This window comes from Acipenser ruthenus, chromosome 1 (genome assembly GCF_902713425.1).
Source record: "Acipenser ruthenus chromosome 1, fAciRut3.2 maternal haplotype, whole genome shotgun sequence".
NCBI classification, from domain to species: domain Eukaryota; kingdom Metazoa; phylum Chordata; class Actinopteri; order Acipenseriformes; family Acipenseridae; genus Acipenser; species Acipenser ruthenus.
Window position 1 is genome coordinate 7,736,771 of NC_081189.1, and position 20,200 is coordinate 7,756,970.

The following is a 20,200-nucleotide window of genomic DNA, read 5'->3' on the forward strand; positions in this document are numbered from 1 at the left end:
AAAAGCAGGAAACTAGACTTCACGTCAGCACACAGTAAATTCATTATGCACGTTTGTATTAGAAATGGATTGTTTTGTTCCCCCCCACATGCATTATTCATTAATAACGCTGTCTGTTTCTGTGTGTTCTTCTTGTCTGGTTGCTTTCCATGTCTTCTAAACACAGTATGCAGCATTTCTCAAAACCCCAGACATGATGAGGATCTTCACATCATGGTTCCAATGAGAAAGGCTAGCTTGTTTTACCCACAGACTTGGATCTGCTTATGCTTACACTTATATTTTGGCGTCTGCTTCAGTTCCGTAATCATCAACCTTCTTTAATATATCCAGATGTCTACTGCTCTTTTAAAGATGGTTTTAAAAGGAAACTAAAGTAGATACAGAACCCACATTAAATTGGTCTTTACATAGTATACATTTTCCTAGTATTGGAGGTTAAAAATAACATTCCCGAGTTTCATGTTTTGTGAATAGACCAAACTTTAGACCATTTTTGGTATTCATTAACATTTCCAGGTATTATTGTTAATGGAAACAGGACTCGTTTGAAGCATTTTTTACAGAACAGAGTTGCTCAATGCTTGTACTTGCAATCCGTGCCTAGATTCTCGATTCTGTCTTTTGGCCTGGATTAACATCAAACCAGCCTGGTCAGTATTACAAACTCCTCATTTTACTTGATCAGCTATGCAAAGACATGATAGTGGACAACCAATTTGTGGGAGCATCTGTATCCAAGACAAGTCAAACATCCCAGAAACACACAACTGATCAGAAATGCCTGGTGACTGATATGAAATGACAATGGCACAATATCCCAAATACCAAAAACAGATGATGAGCCATCTGTATCTGCCAGCCCACTGCAGTAGGAGCTATGCAGGATGGATTTTCACTTACAATACTGCATGTGTGTCTACGGTTTATCTTGTGTGTTTAGGGGATTGTTGATTTACTGTCTTCCCAGCCTCACCTCTGTGAGTTTATGTAATCCATTGCTTGCTTCCAGTTTGGTGGAACAGGCACTGATATCCTGCCATGACACTAATGCACCACATGTGGCATGCAGATATCCATCACCTGTAACAGGACGAAAAGACTCCCAAGAGATATGATCTCTGGTGCTGTCAGCATGAGAATGAAACAAAGTTCAGATTCAGTCTTCACTGAGCATGTGAAAGATTCAATGGTGCTTCTCCATGCCAGCTGGAGCGCTCCTTGAGACCCTGGATTGACTCATTCCCAGTTCAGCCCTTTTATTCTGGGAGCCCCCAGTGGTTATACTGATTTATAATCAGGATATGATCCTATTTCCAGTTCAGGCAGCATATTCCATTACGGTGGACCTACTGAAGATGAATTGATGGTACACACAAAAAAGACTACAGTGTGGTCACTGTAGTGCAACACATTTGTGCAACACATTTGTGGGAACTTCTGCAACAGTGTTGGGAAGAACTTTCCGAACAATATTTGATTTCCATTGTAGAAAGAATGCCACGAGTGTGTTCGGCTGTTATATCTGCAAAAGGTGACTACTTTGATGAGTCAAAAATTTAGATTAAATTTTGTTAAACAAAACGATTCCATGATTTCTTTTTTATCTCCAATTGTTTATTTGTTCTATGCTTTAATTTCAGAGTACATTGAGACATTAAACTGCGTAAATTTCAATAAAAACTGGAAAAATGGAGGTGTTCTAAAACTTTTGACCGGTAGTGTATATATACACACACACACACACACACACAAACATGTATCGCCTATATAAAATAACTAAATGAAGAGAGTTCAGAATTTTTTGAAATATATATGACAAACGGGCAATTCATTTTTGATTGTGGAGTGATAGACAGTACCTGCAATCATCGCTGTTTGATCTCTGGTAAGGGGGGCAGTGTTCTTCACCAACAAAGGACGGATTATCCAGGGGGAATATTGTGAAGTATTGTGGGGGGCATATCGTGGTTCCTGGTGCCCCGCTCTGTGGGGTATTGCTCTGAGACCTATTTGCAGAAGGCGCTGAAGCTGCGGTCATGACAATGCCATCCTGTGCCGGGGAGCCATGTGGAGGGGGAATGTACTGGACCACAGTGGCTCCATGGAACGTTATGGGTTGATTAATGCCAGTAAAAACAAAGGACTGACCACAGGTCGGCTGCTCCCCCTCTGTCACCCTGTCATCAGCCTGCTTGCATGTCTTGCATGTGAGCATCCTGAACTTGCAGACAGCGATCAAGACAAACGTGACTCCGACAGACAGGAGGATGGGTCCGAGTAGCTGAGTCCATTCGAAGTACGTGCTTCCGTCGTATTTGATCCATCCCATAACCGTAAAGGTTATTCCAACCAAGCCCAAGAAGACCCCAGAAAACAACAAGGTAGCTCCAGCTTTGTCACCATCGGACAATGATGCTAAAGTAGATTCAATAAATGCCACAAAGTTCATTGAGTTTTTTAACTGAATGGATAGAAAACGTAATTTAATTCTGGATCAGTACAGTCTTACTATTTGGTCTTGTAAAACTGTAGTCGGCAATTGCAGCAAAATAATTTGGACTGCATTAACCCATCATCGATTATTTTTTAAAGACATAAATATGTGCTCCATTGCTTGCAAGAACCTTTATCTTCTCAAAATGCCTTTCTTTGTTTAAAAAATGCTACTTGAATGTGGTGCTCATTTCAAAGAGGCTATACTCTGCTAAAGAAAAACGAAAAGAGGAAGTGGCAGTATGGCTTTAAAGTGGTCCCTGAAATTAAGAGGGCCACTAAATTATTTAAATAAATGAAGTGATGTGCTAGTCAACATATACATGTACCTACCACAGAGCTAGATGAGAATCATTTCTTGAAATTACTGTTGGGGGGGTTGGAACTACAGTAGCTAATGAACAATACATCTCTGCAAAACTGACAAATTGGTATGTATGATTTTTGGATTTCAGGTTGACTCGAGAGCTGGCGCTAGGATAAGATTACAGCATCTGGATGTGATGCAGATTTCTGTTTGAATCTGCAGCCAGCCAAGTTTCATTAGACAAAAATAGGGTACTGTATCTTATGAACTGGGCACAACTGTGTGTATACAGATATAAAATGGTTTTAATAAAAATGCATTTTTGAAAAACAGAAAACAATTAAGTTAACCATTCGGAGACTAGAGTTAAGAGTAAATACAGCTTCCAATTTTGATTGGGTACCAGAAATACCTTCTATAGTAATGTATTATTTTGAGAGAACTAAAATAATTATAGTTATACAAGGGATGATATCCCTGAGCTGAAATGAATTTTTGGACGCAGAAAATAATGCATTTTCATCCATGACAGTTCCCTTAACAATATACAAAAAATTTTACCATGATTCGTTTCTTCTGATAACTTATTGGGTCTCATGTCAGATCCATTTTGTTATTAAAGGTGTTATAACCTGTTGACAATGGACAGAAGTTTATTACAATACATCCTTGAGCACAAGGTTTCTTAGTTATATTCCCCAGTTTATAGCACTGTATTATTGTAGCACTTTAATGATGTTTATAAAGCACATAATAACACATTTTAGATGAGGAATGACTTATTGTTAACAAATGTTAAAACTAAAATGTTACCCCATAGTTTGAGGAGCAGTTTTCCATGGTTTCACAGACCCATAGCAAACCTTGGACTATTTTACCTAAAATAACATTAGGTAGTGCAAGATTAGTGCTACTCTGTGAAACCAGCCCTCCAAGTTTTTTGGGCAGGTATTGGGTTTTCAGAAAATCTACTACCAATAATATTTCTTTTTGATGTTGTTTTAACTTTTTTGCCTGCAGTTGTTTTTGTGTTTGTGAATTGTTACTGACTTGCCTGGTAACTCTGGAGATAAACTTGTCAGTTGCTACAGGATTTAACGGCTGGCTAGTCTCTGGAACTAAGGAAGAACAAACTCCTGTAAAGTGGAGTTCAATTCACCAGGCCATCCTCGTGTTTTGATTAATGTATTACCTAAAATGCAAGTGTTATGTTAAACATTTACAGCGCAACAAGGTTATTTATGCAGCTTGATGTAAGTATGTCGCTCACACAAGAGTTTAAAGAAGGTAGTCAGCAGATGTGTCCGGCAGATGGATCAGTCACGCAATGACACTAATCGTACTATTACTAACATCAACACCAGTAACGGTAATAACAATACAGAAGATGTATCCGTAAATGTCTTCTCCGTGACTCCTTACCTGCCCAGCAGCTCTGATATTGAAGTGTCCGATGGTGACAAAGCTGGAGCTACCTTGTTGTTTTCTGGGGTCTTCTTGGGCTTGGTTGGAATAACCTTTACGGTTATGGGATGGATCAAATACGACGGAAGCACGTACTTCGAATGGACTCAGCTACTCGGACCCATCCTCCTGTCTGTCGGAGTCACGTTTGTCTTGATCGCTGTCTGCAAGTTCAGGATGCTCACATGCAAGACATGCAAGCAGGCTGATGACAGGGTGACAGAGGGGGAGCAGCCGCCCTGTGGTCAGTCCTTTGTTTTTACTGGCATTAATCAACCCATAACGTTCCATGGAGCCACTGTGGTCCAGTACATTCCCCCTCCACATGGCTCCCCGGCACAGGATGGCATTGTCATGACCGCGGCTTCAGCGCCTTCTGCAAATAGGTCTCAGAGCAATACCCCACAGAGCGGGGCACCAGGAACCACGATATGCCCCCCACAATACTTCACAATATTCCCCCTGGATAATCCGTCCTTTGTTGGTGAAGAACACTGCCCCCCTTACCAGAGATCAAACAGCGATGATTGCAGGTACTGTCTATCACTCCACAATCAAAAATGAATTGCCCGTTTGTCATATATATTTCAAAAAATTCTGAACTCTCTTTATTTAGTTATTTTATATAGGCAATACATGTTTGTGTGTGTGTGTGTGTGTATATATATATACACTACCGGTCAAAAGTTTTAGAACACCTCCATTTTTCCAGTTTTTATTGAAATTTACGCAGTTTAATGTCTCAATGTACTCTGAAATTAAAGCATAGAACAAATAAACAATTGGAGATAAAAAAGAAATCATGGAATTGTTTTGTTTAACAAAATTTAATCTAAATTTTTGACTCATCAAAGTAGTCACCTTTTGCAGATATAACAGCCGAACACACTCGTGGCATTCTTTCTACAATGGAAATCAAATATTGTTCGGAAAGTTCTTCCCAACACTGTTGCAGAAGTTCCCACAAATGTGTTGCACTTGTAGGTTGCTTTGCTTTCACCCTTCTGTCCAGTTCATCTCAAACCAGCTCGATGGGGTTTAAGTCTGGAGACTGTGCTGGCCATTCCATGATTTGAAGCCTACCGTCTTGTTCTTTTCTTCTAAGGTAGTTCTGACATAGCCTGGAGGTATGTTTTGGGTCATTATCTTGCTGTAGGATGAACCCCTGACCAACTAGGTGTATACCAGAGGGTATTGCATGGTGCTGCAAAATGCTGTGGTAGCAGTTTTGGTTCAGGGTGCCACTCACTCTGTGCAAGTCGCCAACTCTGGATCCAGCAAAAGAGCCCCAGACCATTACGCTTCCTCCTCCATGTTTGACAGTTGGTGTCACACACCGAGGAACCATCCTTTCGCCTACTCGACGGCGTACAAAAACCCTGCGTGATGAACCGAAGAGTTCAAATTTTGATTCATCGGTCCATAAGACCTTCTTCCAGTCTTCAGTAGTCCACTGGCGGTGCTTCATGGCCCAGGCAAGCCTCTTTTTCTTATTTTGCCATCTTAGCAATGGCTTTCTTACTGCCACTCGACCTGTCAAACCTGCAGCTCGAAGTCTTCTCTTCACAGTTGAAAATGAGACTTGCTTACTTCGACCAGTGTTAAGCTGTGCTTGAAGCTGTTGTCCTGTGAGCCACCTATCACACAAGCTGTTGACTCTCAGAAACTTGTCTTCTGATTCTGTTGTGGCTTTGGGTCTGCCAGACCTCTTCCTGTCAGAGTTTCCTCCAGTTTCCAAGTGCCTTTTGATGGTGTAGGAAACTGTACTCACTGACACCTTGGCTTTCTTTGCAATTTCTCTAAAGGAAAGACCTACACTTTTAAGGGTTATAATGGTCTGTCTGTCTTCCTTTGTTAATTGCCTTTTTCTCGCCATTATGAGAGCAATATACTACTTCCTGCAGTACAATACTGTCCAAATAATGCTTAAGAAGGTGTAGTAACACAGTCTGTTCCAACACTGCTTTTATACAGACAGAGGGTTTGTAAGTAATCAACAAAAGTTGGGACACCTGTAGGAATTGTTAGCATCAACTTTCAAGGCTTAATTTACTTCCATTGCTGCAGAACAGCTGTAAGTTGTTAACCCATTACTTTTTCCCTGAAAAAGGCCTTTTTGTATAACTCTGAAATGTACATTATTTTTCAGTTTTTGGTAACCTAAACCTTTTTTTTTAACCTCTGGCAGTTTACCGCTTACCTTTGTACCATTTCAGGTTATTCACTGGACTTGAATTGCTTAAATTTCAATAAAAACTGGAAAAATTGGGGTTTTCTAAAACTTTTGACGGGTAGTGTGTGTGTGTATATATATATATATATATATATATATATATATATATATATATATATATATATATATATATATATAATAGTTGTAGTCAAAAGTTTAAATACCCCAGTGGAAATTTATAATTTCTAGAAATTTCTCAAACAAAAAAATTTAGGAAAAATGTTTTGCTTTTGTGGATGAGGAAAAAGTTACAAGAAATAGATGTCTACACTTCCTTTTTTTACTCCACAAATGCTCATTTAAAAGTATTCATACCCTTTGATGCTATGATAGCATTGTTTACAAGGTGCTTGGAATTTGAATATGATAATGCAGAACCTAATTCTAGAAAGGTCTAGAAAATGTTGGATTGTAAGTGAACATTTTTAGAGGATATAAAAGGGTTAAGCAAAGGATGATTGCTGTCATTACCAATAAGTCAATATGGGAAAAAGTAAAGAGCTATTTATTGTCATAAAGCTGGAGAAAGATACAAGAAGATTTCCAAGCATTTGAGTATCCCAATTTCAACTATTGTTTCTATTATCAAGAAGTACAAGATGGTACTGTCACAACACTCCCTTGGTATGGAAGAAAGAAGGTTCTTTCACCAAGAACAAGTAGAAAAATTGTGAGGAAGATTAATTACAATCTGAGATTGACTGCCAAAGATATTCAAAGTGAATCAACTGCAAGTGGGAGGTTTCCATTTCAACCATAGGTTGAGTATTGCATGGTGAAGGTATCAATGGTCACAGGCCAAGGATCAAGCCAGTCTTAGGAAAACATCACAAGGTCAAAGGTTTTGTGGAGTGATGAAACAAAAATTGAGCTATTTGGTCACACTGACAGTCGTTACATTTGGAGAAAGTCTGGTGAGGCGTACAAAGAGAAGAACACCATACCTACTGTCAAGCATGGAGGTGGTAATATCATTCTATGGGGCTGTTTTTCCTCTAACTGCATAGGAAATTTAGTTCCAATACATGGTAAAATGGATTCCAATCATCTGAAACCCTCCGCCACAAAACTTTAAAGCACAACTGGACGTTCCAACACAACGACGATCCAAAGCACACATCAAAATCTACATCAGAATGGTTAAAGAATAATAAAATCAAGGTTCTAGAATTGCCTAGTGAAAGTCCCAATCGAAATCCGATTGAGAATCTTTGGTATGAGTTGAAGAAGGCTATGCACAAGAAAAGTCCTCAGAATTTGAATGAACTGGAACAATTTTGCGTTGTAGAATGGTCAAAATCTCTAAAGAATCATGCCAAAAGCTAATTGACAAATATCCTAATCGTTTAAAAGTGGTTATTATTTTAAAGGTGCCTCAACTAGCTGCTATTTTCATTTTCCTTGTCAAGGTATGAATACTTTTTAAATAAGCATTTGTTGAGTTTTGCAAAAAAACTAAAAAGCTGAAATAAATTATTATAGATTCTATTTCTTTTTATTTTTTCCCCTCATTTTTCCTATAATTTGTTTACGAGAAATTTCTAGAAAATTGGGGTATGTACACTTTTGACTACAACTATACATATATATATATATATATATATATATATATATATATATATATATATATATATATATATATATATATAGGTGTGTGTGTGTGTGTGTGTATATATATATATATATATAGAGAGAGAGAGAGAGAGAGAGAGAGAGAGAGAGAGAGAGAGAGAGAGAGAGAGAGAGAGAGAGAGATACACACACACAAATTAGATAACTAGACTACTGGATACGACCAGTGAAAAGTTGTTGTTCCCGCTAAACTTACTAAATAATAATAATAACTTGACAATATTATTGTACAGACACATGAATTATGTTAAGTTTTCCATTTGTTGTTTACTGTTAGATTTACGTCATATTAAAAAGTGGCATCTAAAGCAAACATCACAGACCATTTCACGATTGCATATTCAGTTATTAGCGCCTTTCAAATGTAATAGCGAAAAAAGTCGGACCCGCTGCCAATATTTTATGCCTCCCCAAATTTGGTGGGCCACCGGCCTCTACTGGTCGTGGCCACGAGACACTAAGTCGTACGCACGAGCTATTATCTCTTAGCCACGAGATGCATATTTTTCTCTCGTCCTCTCCTGTGGTCCGTATTTTGTAGGTTAGTGTTTTGTTCATATTTCATTTTATCTTATAAATCGACTCAATGGAGACCAATTTAAGAACCTACTTTTCATGTCTTTAAAATATGTATATTATTATATGCAAATTAAATTCTTCTTATGTTGTTCTCAGTTTCTGTCAGTGGTTTATTTAGCGCCATTGTTTTAACAATCTTGTGGGATTCATGGCTGAACAGCAGCCTTTCTCATAATGCTGTTAAATCCTTTACAGGGCTGATGAGACTCAAGAGGAGCCGGATGAGAGAATCGCAGGAGACCAGCCACATGAAAACCTCGCGCCTCCACCTTATGAAGAAATATTCTCCCTTTCCTTGTTATCTGACAGTACCACATAGTTAAAGATAATATTTCTGCGGGCAATGTTGTGATGTAGTTTTGTATTTCACTTTAAGAATTATTTTTAAACAATAAGTCTACTTATTTTGCAATATTGACGTTGTACTGTACCTGGCTGCCTTTAGGTCCGTTGTGTAATCTCAATGAAGATTGACAGCCCCACGTCATGGGGTTAATTATGTCGCCAGACCTTAATGTCTTAAAGTACCACAGTCATAATGATAGTAATATTATGTCATAATACAATAAATAAACGTCACAAATAATAGAATGCAAAAGCCATTATTATAAATCTTAAAGGGAACGAAATGCTTTTTTGAAACTTATTAAACTGACCCTGGAGTGCAAATCATGAACGTATTCCAAATGACAAAAACAAATAAGAAGTTACATATAAAACCACACAAGTTAACAAGTAACGTAGCATGTGGTCCCAATTAGATGGTGCGCTATTCTCTAAAAGGCACGGAGCTGAACTTTACTCTCCGTTGTCTTTATATAGCAGTGACGAATAAAGTCAAGTTTATGGAGCTTTTCGACTTTGTCTTGTGATTTTAAATGTCTGTCATGTCATTTTCGTTTAACACATAAGAACGAGTTTCATTGCTGTCTTTCGATTGCCCATATTTTCTAACGGCTGCGTTTCAACAAATCCCGACTGGCATTAATCTAATGTTACCCTGGGTAGCGGTCCACGATTAATGCTAATCCTGGTCTGTGAAAATAGCATTACATGGTTTCACAGACCAGGATGTACATTCTAACAGAATAGCAACCTTTTTAAAGGCTTATACAATTAAGTTGACATAATGATCTGAAATATTTTTGTTATAATTATTCTGAACCTTTTTTTGGTTTGGACATATTTTGTTAAAGATGCTTTAACAATTAACAGAATTACAGGATGTAGTATCTTGGTGTAGACATTGTGTGGAGCAGGAACTCCTTACTTTATTGCGAGATCGTAAGATCAAATACGGTAGGTCTTTCTACCAGTTATCACTTGCTATTGCCATCCTGTTCCTGTTCCTATATTCCAGTCGAATCGTAATTGGTGTCATGTTTTTTTTTTAATACGACACAGGTAGGCGAGCAAATCCTACCCGCATTGTACATGTGGTATGTGTGAAAATACATGAACACCACAAGCAAAACGTGATTTACACGTTTGGAACTGCATACCACAGCATTGTGTTACATAGACTAATAGAGTTATATAATAAGTCTAATTTAATATTTAAATAAGTATTACACGTTAACCTGTGACACAATAAAACAATTTGTTTTCCCTGTTTTTGGGTGTGGCATTTGAGTAACAATAGAGCCACTGGAATAGGATGGAATAGATTATAGTGTAAAACCAAATGCCTAAAAATTAAACATACATCTTATTCCAGATTTTAACATTACAAAGCATGCAAATGTATTTAATTTCGGTTTAATTCTTTATCAAATTAATTTAATGATGACAAAATGCATTCCTTTTTTATATTGGTCTTTTTCACGCAGTATCCTCCGTCGGTTGGTGCAGTTGTAACACGTGTTGCAATTGACCCTATACAACATTAGCTAAACTATATTTGGGCACATGAAGCTTGCACTGAAGGAAACTATAACTATATATATATATATATATATATATATATAGTGACTCAGAGTGACATATTCTTGCTTGAAAAGACCTATCATTTTATGGATGTTAAAAAGTTTAGAAAATAGACACAAAAAAATAATTGCCTTATGTGAGCATTTTTATTTTTCAATGAAGATGTTCAGTTTTTGAGTTAAATAAAAACAACCATATTTGTTTCATGTGAAGATTGATCTTATTCAATAAAAAATGTTTAATTCTTGACTTAAATGAAATGCGTTGTGTTATTGAATTATTCTTCACAGAGTGTTACATCTGACCCTACCCCCGTTACAGCTGACCCCGGCCACGAGGTCAAACCCCCTTGTCGTATTTTTATCTGCTCTTAAAACAGGATAGCTATGGGGATTGGTAGAGGACAGATGCAAGTTGTTTGCATCAAAGTCTGATCAAACTAGCTCAATCGTCTGTTCGTAATGGAGAGAAAGGTAGAAAATGTTGCATCTGTACCCGCTCTACCCTACTATTTTCAATTCTTGGTATGTCGTATTTTTTAAATGGTTGGTCAGTGGTTCTTTATTGAGCGCCAATTCGTAGTAAATGTAACTATTGCTTTGTCTTGCAGAGGAACCTAACCGTAGGTGTAATGTTAAATTAGTATAATATCATTATAGTGCCCCTGTACCAATCCACACGTGTCACCAAAAACTATAGAAATACTAAAACGTGTTCAAATCAGTTGCACAGGATTGTTAAAAAAAAAAAAGCAAGAATCGTGACACTTCATGCAAGCAAAATGCTACACTTGAACTGAACAAGTGCCCCCCGCCCCCCCACCAAAAAAAAGAAAAAGAATATTAGCGCTTTGCACTGTTGTGTATATAGGGACCATTTGTGGTGCATATTTTCTCACTATTTACACACACCAGTGGTAAACAGACACGGTCAATTCCTTCCACCTTTGTTACCTCCCGTTTATTTAAGGTCATGTGGTTTTGTAATGGGTTGATCATATTGTATGGCCCACCTGGAATCTAGGGAGATCAAGCAAAACACAAACAGACCAAAAGCCTGTATGAACGTGTCACATGAGCTCGTATAACCATTGTTAGCAGAGTGTACAACTGAACGCATATGTCTGGAAGACCACATGGGGGCAGAAAGGCTGAATATAATCAGTGAGCCGGACTTTGCTTTACCAGCGTAAGCCTAACTAAAAGGGTGGCTTATGTTAAACTATAAAACAAATTGTTTTATCCTCTGTGGAGAAATTCCAAGTTTCAACTTAAAAGGAAAGCACACAGTTTGCATGAAATGTCTGAATATTAGGGACAACACGAACTCTTGATACATGTTGTGTTCTCCCCTTGAACATACTCATTTCAGAATATTTGTACAGTGTTATTACGTTTTCAATTTAACAACTCGTACCAAACGCCATTGTTATTTTAAGAAAAAAAATGATATCACAGTGGTCATAATGTTATTTCATGATGTAAAGTTACTATTTTTTTATTTTAAATGTTGAAGAATATTTTGGGGCAAATGATAAAATAAATGTCACATACGAACCAGTAATTTCTTGGGGAAAACAGTTCTATCTATCTATCTATCTATCTATCTATCTATCTATCTATCTATCTATCTATCTATCTATCTATCTATCACTCATGTCGTGGTTAAATAAAATACAGTAGGCCTATTTTGAATGTATTCATTTCCTTCCTTCCTTGGAAAACCCATATTGTAATTATCCCAGACACTTCGCCAAGAATATCTATTGCACGTCTCCAGTTATGCATAGCCTGTAGAAATAGGGTTGAAAGCATTCATTCGACCCTCCGTCCGACACAATATATAACATACATACGAATAATATCGATACAGGTCGGTTACTCATTTCATTTCGCGAAACAGAGAAAACATTTAAAGCGCTACTTCAAATGTCCTGCGTGTTAATTTCTTAGTGATGTGAAAGATGTGTCTGTAAGATAAATGCGAGGTTTCGGAACCCTGGTGGTAACATGTGAACACACACAATCACCTGAAAAACGGTTCTTAACGTTGGAGTCCAACGGACTAATATTGTTATTTATAAAGCATAAATAATAGCAGTAGCTTAATGACTCATCCAATGATATAATCACCGCTCAGCAATGAATATTTATATAAATAAATAAATAAATACATACAAACTATTTTGTGCTTTGAATAGCAGGCTATATCTGGTAGCCTAATAAGTGGTAAAAAGTGGTTTACTTATCAGCTGGGTTTTGTTTGATGTTTTCACAGACACAGAGTAAGATAGGTGTCGTCAAATAAACCCACATATATATTTTGTTTTTACTTGCAGTTTATTGTAAATTTTTGTAACATAGAAAATACTTGCAAATTACCCATAGCTAAAGACAAGTGACCCACACCACACTCTAAAAATAAAACCAACGCGGAATGTGTTTTCATAATTAAAATACACTGTGCGAAATCTCTGACTAACGTTCTTACCGGTATTCACAATGCATTTACCGAGTAGTTTGCAGCTATGCATAAAGAACTAACAAGTAACAACATAAGGTGTATAGGAGCTCCTTCATCAACAAATAATTAATTAATTAATTAATCAATCACATTTATTTGAAGCAATGTTTTGTGTATTTATTTATTGATTTATGTGTTTATTTATTTATGCATGTACTTTTTTTATTTTTATGTAAATTCGCACCTTGTAAATGTAGCCTATTTTGTGTTTTATTGTCATTGTGTTGTTCTACCTGTAACACACATGGTGGTGGTGATTTTTTTTTTCATATTCAATAATTATAACTTACATTTGTGTGTGTTTTGTTTTAGAGTCTTAGACGATAAGCACGCACAATTAAGTTTCACTTTTCAGTAACTTCAAACACAGCTTTTATAAGAGGGTCGGACAGGTTGGAAAACATTTCAGGTCAGTAACCCGCTATTTCCTTGACATTGCTTCGTTGAAACGATTGAATTGAGCGGGGTCACGTCATTCATTTTTAAATAATACCACTTAACGAATGCAAATGGACTAGCTCGGTAGTGTATGCTCGTTGTTTTTCTTCATAGGTTACTAAACCCCCTAATTGCGTAACAAACATTCTTAGACGTCAAATATTAGCTACAATCTGTACGGCGTGACAATATTTAAAGCACACGAAGGGTACGTACCAGGTGTTAGAATATGCTGCTGAGAGAATTGTATTCATTCAGCTTGGAGTCCTTTCGTTATCAAGTGTCTTCAAGAGCATCTAAGAACATTTACCTGAATACCACATATACACTGGACAATCATGCTAGTTTAATATAAACCGTAAACACCGATTACCTAGTATAGAATTGATACCTGTGAATAATTTTAGGAGAACGGGAAGCAGTCTCGAGCCAGTTGTGATTGAGACAAATCTTACATCATCACACTTTATGTGCGTCTGGCAGCGATAGTGCAGCGGAACAAGACTGTTTTGAATTAGTGACCCCATAAATTATATTTAAAGCATCAAAATGAGGTATTGTCGGCTCCAGCATTACATATGGGTACAGTCCATTTACAGCCAACAACATAAACATGGTACAGATGCAAAATAAGTTTGGTTAAAATAAACATGACTCATCCGGTTGGTTTAATAATCTAATAACAGTATGTTCTTTACAATTGAAAAACTTAATTAAACCATACAGTAAGTTATCTAATTACCACAGAATGACGAGGTTATTGGAAACACAGCATACATTTCACATATAGAAATCCATATATTCTTGTAATTTAGTAAAATAAATAAATACATAAATAAATAGACTCAAAATGTGTTAAAATGATCACAGTAGTGTTTGTTTCAGACAAGACTATTTGAGCAATACAGTTTGAGTTAACAAAAATAGTATTCATTTAATAATATCAAATAGCGTGTTCTCCTTTGTCCTATATATATATATAAAAATATTAAGCAAGTGCAAATACAAAGGCAGAATACATTTTCGGGAATTAATAAATCAATTTTAACGGTAGCGTATAAAACAAAGCTAGTAACTACTTTTAATAAATGAACTGTTCCTATATGTATGCGAAGCGACTTGCTAAATTGGAGTTAGTGACATTAAGGACTTCTTTGCAAGAACATGGATTCATAGTCTCATGAGAACGTGGTAAATGATAGGCTAATAAGACGTTTACTATAAGGCATGATGATGGTGCATGGCAGCTTAATGATTCACTGGTATCAATGAATACCTTGAAACGAAATTTGCCTGTATTTGTCTGAAATGGAAAAAAAAATACTTGTATTACAGCTGCGGGATTAATCAAACGAGATAATCTCCAATCAAGGCGGTAATATAAAATTGAATGCCAGAAAGGTAGTTTCAGATTTTCAGACGAGTCACTTTTTTGTATTGAATCGGTTGAGAGAGGTCTGGTTTATTGGAAACAATGTCAGTGTTGTGGTGTTACTTCTTTCTGTAGTCTGTTGATTCAATTGAGGGGTGTTTGACTAATTAAGTACCACATTTCACGATCTGAATCCGCATACGACGTCGCTCTTTTTTTAGTTTGGCTATTTATATGGATTTCAATGACAGTGTTTTTATCACAATCAAACGTACCACAAATGTGATGTGAACTGCTGTCTAGATTAAGTAGTCTAATGAACCAGAGGTCAAATAGCCGTCTCTATAGAGGTATTAGAGCTAAGATACAGGATTTGCATAAACCTGATGGAAACAGTTTTTTATACGTGCGAATCTAGGTTATTATTATTATTATTATTATTATTATTATTATTATTATTATTATTATTATTTGTTTATTTAGCAGACGCCTTTATCCAAGGCGACTTACAGAGACTAGGGTGTGTGAACTATGCATCAGCTGCAGAGTCACTTACAATTACGTCTCACCCGAAAGACGGAGAACAAGGAGGTTAAGTGACTTGCTCAGGGTCACACAATGAGTCAGTGGCTGAGGTGGGATTTGAACCGGAACCTCCTGGTTACAAGCCCTTTTCTTTAAACACTGAACCATACAGCCTCCTAGGTTTGGGTCAAATGCATGGACAGGTCGATATGTCGAGAACACTCGGGATACATTTTATTCCGTAGTTTATTCACACTTACAGATTGATGTAATGGAAACATGGCCAGTGATGCATATGCTTATATTTATACAAGGGAGAGCTAATCCTGTTTTGAAGCCAATAGTTTAGAAAATATGAATATAAAAAAGTAGGACATATTAAATCAAATCTGGTTCCACTAAGAAACTGCAGTCGACAAGTGTGAATTCCGATTTAGCAGAGGGTTAGAAAGCAGTTTTAAATACTCTTATATAATTGGTGCCCGTGTCTTTGTTTTTTAACCACAGGACAATATGATTTTCATTAATTTTATTGCTCTATGAAATGCGGGTGGCCTGCAAGCTCATTATTTTATCGTTGTGGCGTTTGCGCACTCTTTCTCAATGCTTTTAAATCCTTAAACAACTCAACGAAAGAGCTATGGACAATTTCGTGATGTGATTAACCAGAATTCTCACGAGAATTTTGAAATGTAGTCTTACTGAGGAGGTCCTTGCTAAAATCTGTTTAAATGCAAGTTTCCTGAATGTTGTGTAAAAAATAAAAATAAAATAAAAAAACTATTTATTTTTCTGAAATAGTGAGTGTGTGGTCTGCTCGTTTGTAGCATAAGTCCCTTAAAATAAAATGGTCATATTACATTTAAATCAATTTTGATTAAATAGGTTAGGCTCTCTAGCAGCCTTGTAACAATTGTAATACTGATACGTTTCTACACCTTGGTTTATCTGCCTTCAGTGATTTTAAAACTACATTAAACATTCAAACACAATCACTTAATTCTGCATCATCCTTGTCCGATCTACACTCGAACAAATGAAATGGATGGCAGATGTTAACCAAACTTTCGGAGATACCAGATGAGTACAAGAAAAAAAAAAGCGTGTTGGGTTTTTGTTTTGTTATCAGTGTAGCTGTAGAAGATGATTCAGCAGTTATTGTTGCAGCGTTCATGTTGAGGTGATAGTGTAAAACCACTGGATCTCAATACTCACTTGCAAGGGCATTTCAGTTGAACGCTCGAGGGGAGTGGCGTGTATCTCGGCGCATACATTTTTCATTAGCTATTGTTTTTTTTATGATGGTATTCAATTCTTAGTCGATGTCTGTTCAAAAAAGAGTTTGCTCATACGATTAAAGCGCTGTTGCATTGCTTTTAATCGTATTTGCTTACGATTGTAAGTCGCCCTGGATAAGGGCGTCTGCTAAGAAATAAATAATAATAATAATAATAATAATAATAATAATATATTTTATTGCTCATTCCTGCCAGCGGAATTAAAGCAGCAGTACTGTGAGACACATCTAGCACAGGTAAGGGGTCGTTTAAACAATGAATCGCTGCAGCACTAGAGGCCACTTCATTAACTAATGAAATAAGGCATATTACGAAGCATAGTTAGGCAGGAGAGTTAAACCTTGTGATTTGTCAGGTGGACGAATGTGCCACCTTTAAGCCAAGAGAAGTTGGCTGTAATATGGTTGGCCGTAAACTGCATAGACTTATCAGAGTTTGAATGAGGCTGAAAAGTGGGTGCTGATTTAATCAGGCAATCTACATCCCAGACTCTTAGATAAAAAGGTATCTTGTGCGTTGATAGAAAACCATGGCTCCTTTTGTCTTTCTCTGGAACTCTTGCTCTGTTTGGAGCCGTTCTTGGAATGGGTTAACACTGAAACCAAAAGGGTTTCATAATGCAGTGCTTTATATTTAGCACCCCTAATAGGGTTCTGTTGGATCAGATGGTTCTATTTAGAACTCGTTGTACAGAACATACAGCCTTGTGGTCAGCATATAAGAAGGTTCTATAGAATCTAAACACAATCAATAATGCAGAGCAAGGCTCAAGAAACCACATGGTCATACAGAACTATACTCTTTCATTAAGGTTATGGAACACATAGACAACTTGAAATAAGAACATTTTACGTTTTTTTCAAGAACGTTTGGACCGTGTTTGTGTCCTTTGCACACGGGAAATGGCTTTATTTGCATTAGGTTGCTACAGACGTTTGAAGAAAAAAAATAAGTGGCCCGACTGTTATCTGGTGCTCCATACCATACAGAAATGCTCCAAGAAATTAAAGGCTGCAGTGTCAGGTGGCCAGAAAGCAGCTTCTGATTGGTCTATGTGCTCTGGCGAGTGACAGACGAAGAAGAGGATCATGGCATCAGTTAGTGAACAAAAGTATTCTCAACCACAGCTGTGTGTGTACATTGAACAGTCTTTGTTCACACAGAGATGTAAAACAAAACAATGTTCAACATGATTTTAATTACAATGTACACATACAAATACTGCATCCATACGCACGCGCACACACACGACAAAACTCCACAAACGTTGAAATTCGACTAAATATTTTAGCAATTTTTTTTTAAGGCATTTCGTTCTTAAAAGGTGTTTTACAACGTCTTTTTTTCAGGAGTTAGGCTACTATCTTTATGGGGACATTTTCTCATATTTTGTCCCACATTGACATTAATACCTTTGTAAAAATAAATAACTAAATAAATAAATAAACATTTGTAAAAACCCATACCATGCCCTAGCGTGCCAGTTCCGTGCCGAGCCAGCATCCTTTCGTACCTGATACTGGCACGGCCCTGCAGCTGCCCAGAGCCCAGGGCCGTGTTAAGCCAATGGGCTACATGGGCTGAAGCCCAGGGCCCCGCCTCCTAGGGTGGCCCCCGCCGTCCCTGTAAAGCAGTGGTCCTCAAAGTGGTGCCCGCTGGCAAATTCAGTGCTGCTCGCTTATGCTGTGCTTGTACGTACTCGACATATATATTTTTTTCCTGAAGGACCTCTGCGATACGATCATCCAACGGAATATCTGCATTTTCTCTGCGGTAGCCCAGTCATAAATTAGCTGGATGGGACATTAGCTGTGTCTGTTTCAGTTGCAGGTACTGATAGTAAGTTTAACCAATAGGAGAGTCAAATATCTGCCAAGTTTACGCAGTTGTCCAATCATAATTAAGCAGAGGCCGTTCACGGTATTCTGCATGAAAATTGAAGGCGAGTGAGTAGCCAATGGGAAAGTGAAAGATCCGACAGCTGTCCAATCATTCGTGAGCAGAGGCGGGCTGTTAATATGCCGGGTAAGCACTGAATTTCGCCGACTGTTATTGAGAAAAATAATACATTTCAGTATTTAGAATTTAATTTTCTCTATATATATTTTTTAATTTCACCAGACAAGGGAAACACCGTAGTAGATTTAGTTACAAATCCACTTTCTCTGAATAATTGCACTGGGAGATGAGCGATCTTTAAAACAGAGTAGTGTTGACAGATTTGACAAATTGACACAAAGCGAGACGCTATCTAGTATCCTCTTATTTTAGTTTATTCATGGTTATCTATGTAAACATGTTATTTAAAAATATTTGCATTGCGTATTTTATATGAATTATTTAAAAAATAAGCGCAGCACGCACAATTACTGCCTGAGACTTGGCCTTATCACAGTAAACAAAGAATAGCTCCCACTAAAACTCTCTATATATAACGTTATACTATAAGAACCTATGCAATAGTCAGCGTGCCCGCAAACAGCCAAGTAAGATCAATTTATGCCCGTGCCCAAATTACTTTGAGGACCACTGCTGTAAAGTCAAACTGATAACGGTTGGCAAATAAAAAAGCACGTACTAAACTAAACAATTTGCCTATTTTTTTAAAACATTTTTGTGTCCTTTTGGCATGCCGTAGTTATTTGACGAAATAAAAAAAATCTTATGCTAACTCAAATAAGAAAAGCTGAGTAGCGGTGCGAAAAAAAAGAAAAATCACTAAACTCAAACTAGCTAAATCCGGCATGTTGGGGTCCGATAACTGAGGAGGTGAGGTCGCACTAGGTGAGCAAGTGTCCCCTTATTTGCCAGTAAGACAGTAATTTTTCTGCCTCAGAGAGAATTTAATGAATTACTGAATTTAATGACTCAATCATTTAACTCTCATGTTCACTGAACATGACCTGCTTCGCCAACTGGACTTCACGGACATTAGTAAGGAATTCTTTTTTAAGTATTAAGGCAAGAAAGCATAAGATCTAGCAATGGTAAGTCAAATGTGTCTTTATACTTTGCAATGTTAAGGAGGCTTGAGAGTAGCGCCGATTACACTATGTTTTTGTCTAATGTCAGCGTTGATTTAATTCGAAACGATGCGGTCGGTAATGAGAGCTAGTGGTACCGACTACCATACTATTTTGCATGCCATAGCTACTGTGATGTGAGTGGTAATGCTGTCCACTGCCTATTCGAATGACATTATTGTGTTGGTATTGTATGAGTTTGTGCTTGGGGGGGGGGGGGGTGTTCTCCAAGGGGGCCCCTGAAATGTCAGTAGCCCTGGGCCCCCAAATACCTTAATACGGGCCTGCCAGAGCCGGGTGGTGTGCGAGAAATAATGTAGCCTAGGTAAACAAACAAAGAACTCCGTGGGAGTATTTTAAAATTAAAATGTTGAGAATATAACA

The 20,200-nt window shown here is 37.3% G+C and overlaps 1 protein-coding gene across 1 annotated transcript; it reads right to left on the minus strand.

Moving 5' to 3' along the window:
• Window positions 1–1,079: 1,079 nt before the first annotated feature.
• LOC131740196 (transmembrane protein 174-like) lies at window positions 1,080–2,332 on the minus strand. The gene is made up of 2 exons (XM_059035631.1): window positions 1,863–2,332; window positions 1,080–1,083 (listed from the first exon to the last, which is right to left on the minus strand). Exons 1-2 carry the CDS (start codon window positions 2,330–2,332, stop codon window positions 1,080–1,082), a joined length of 474 nt encoding a protein of 157 aa, XP_058891614.1.
• Between the last annotated feature and the right edge of the window lie 17,868 nt (window positions 2,333–20,200).

Bases quoted from the DNA above. Each gene is read 5' to 3' on its own strand.
- LOC131740196 (XM_059035631.1), bottom strand. From the start codon at position 2,332: ATGGGATGGATCAAATACGACGGAAGCACGTACTTCGAATGGACTCAG.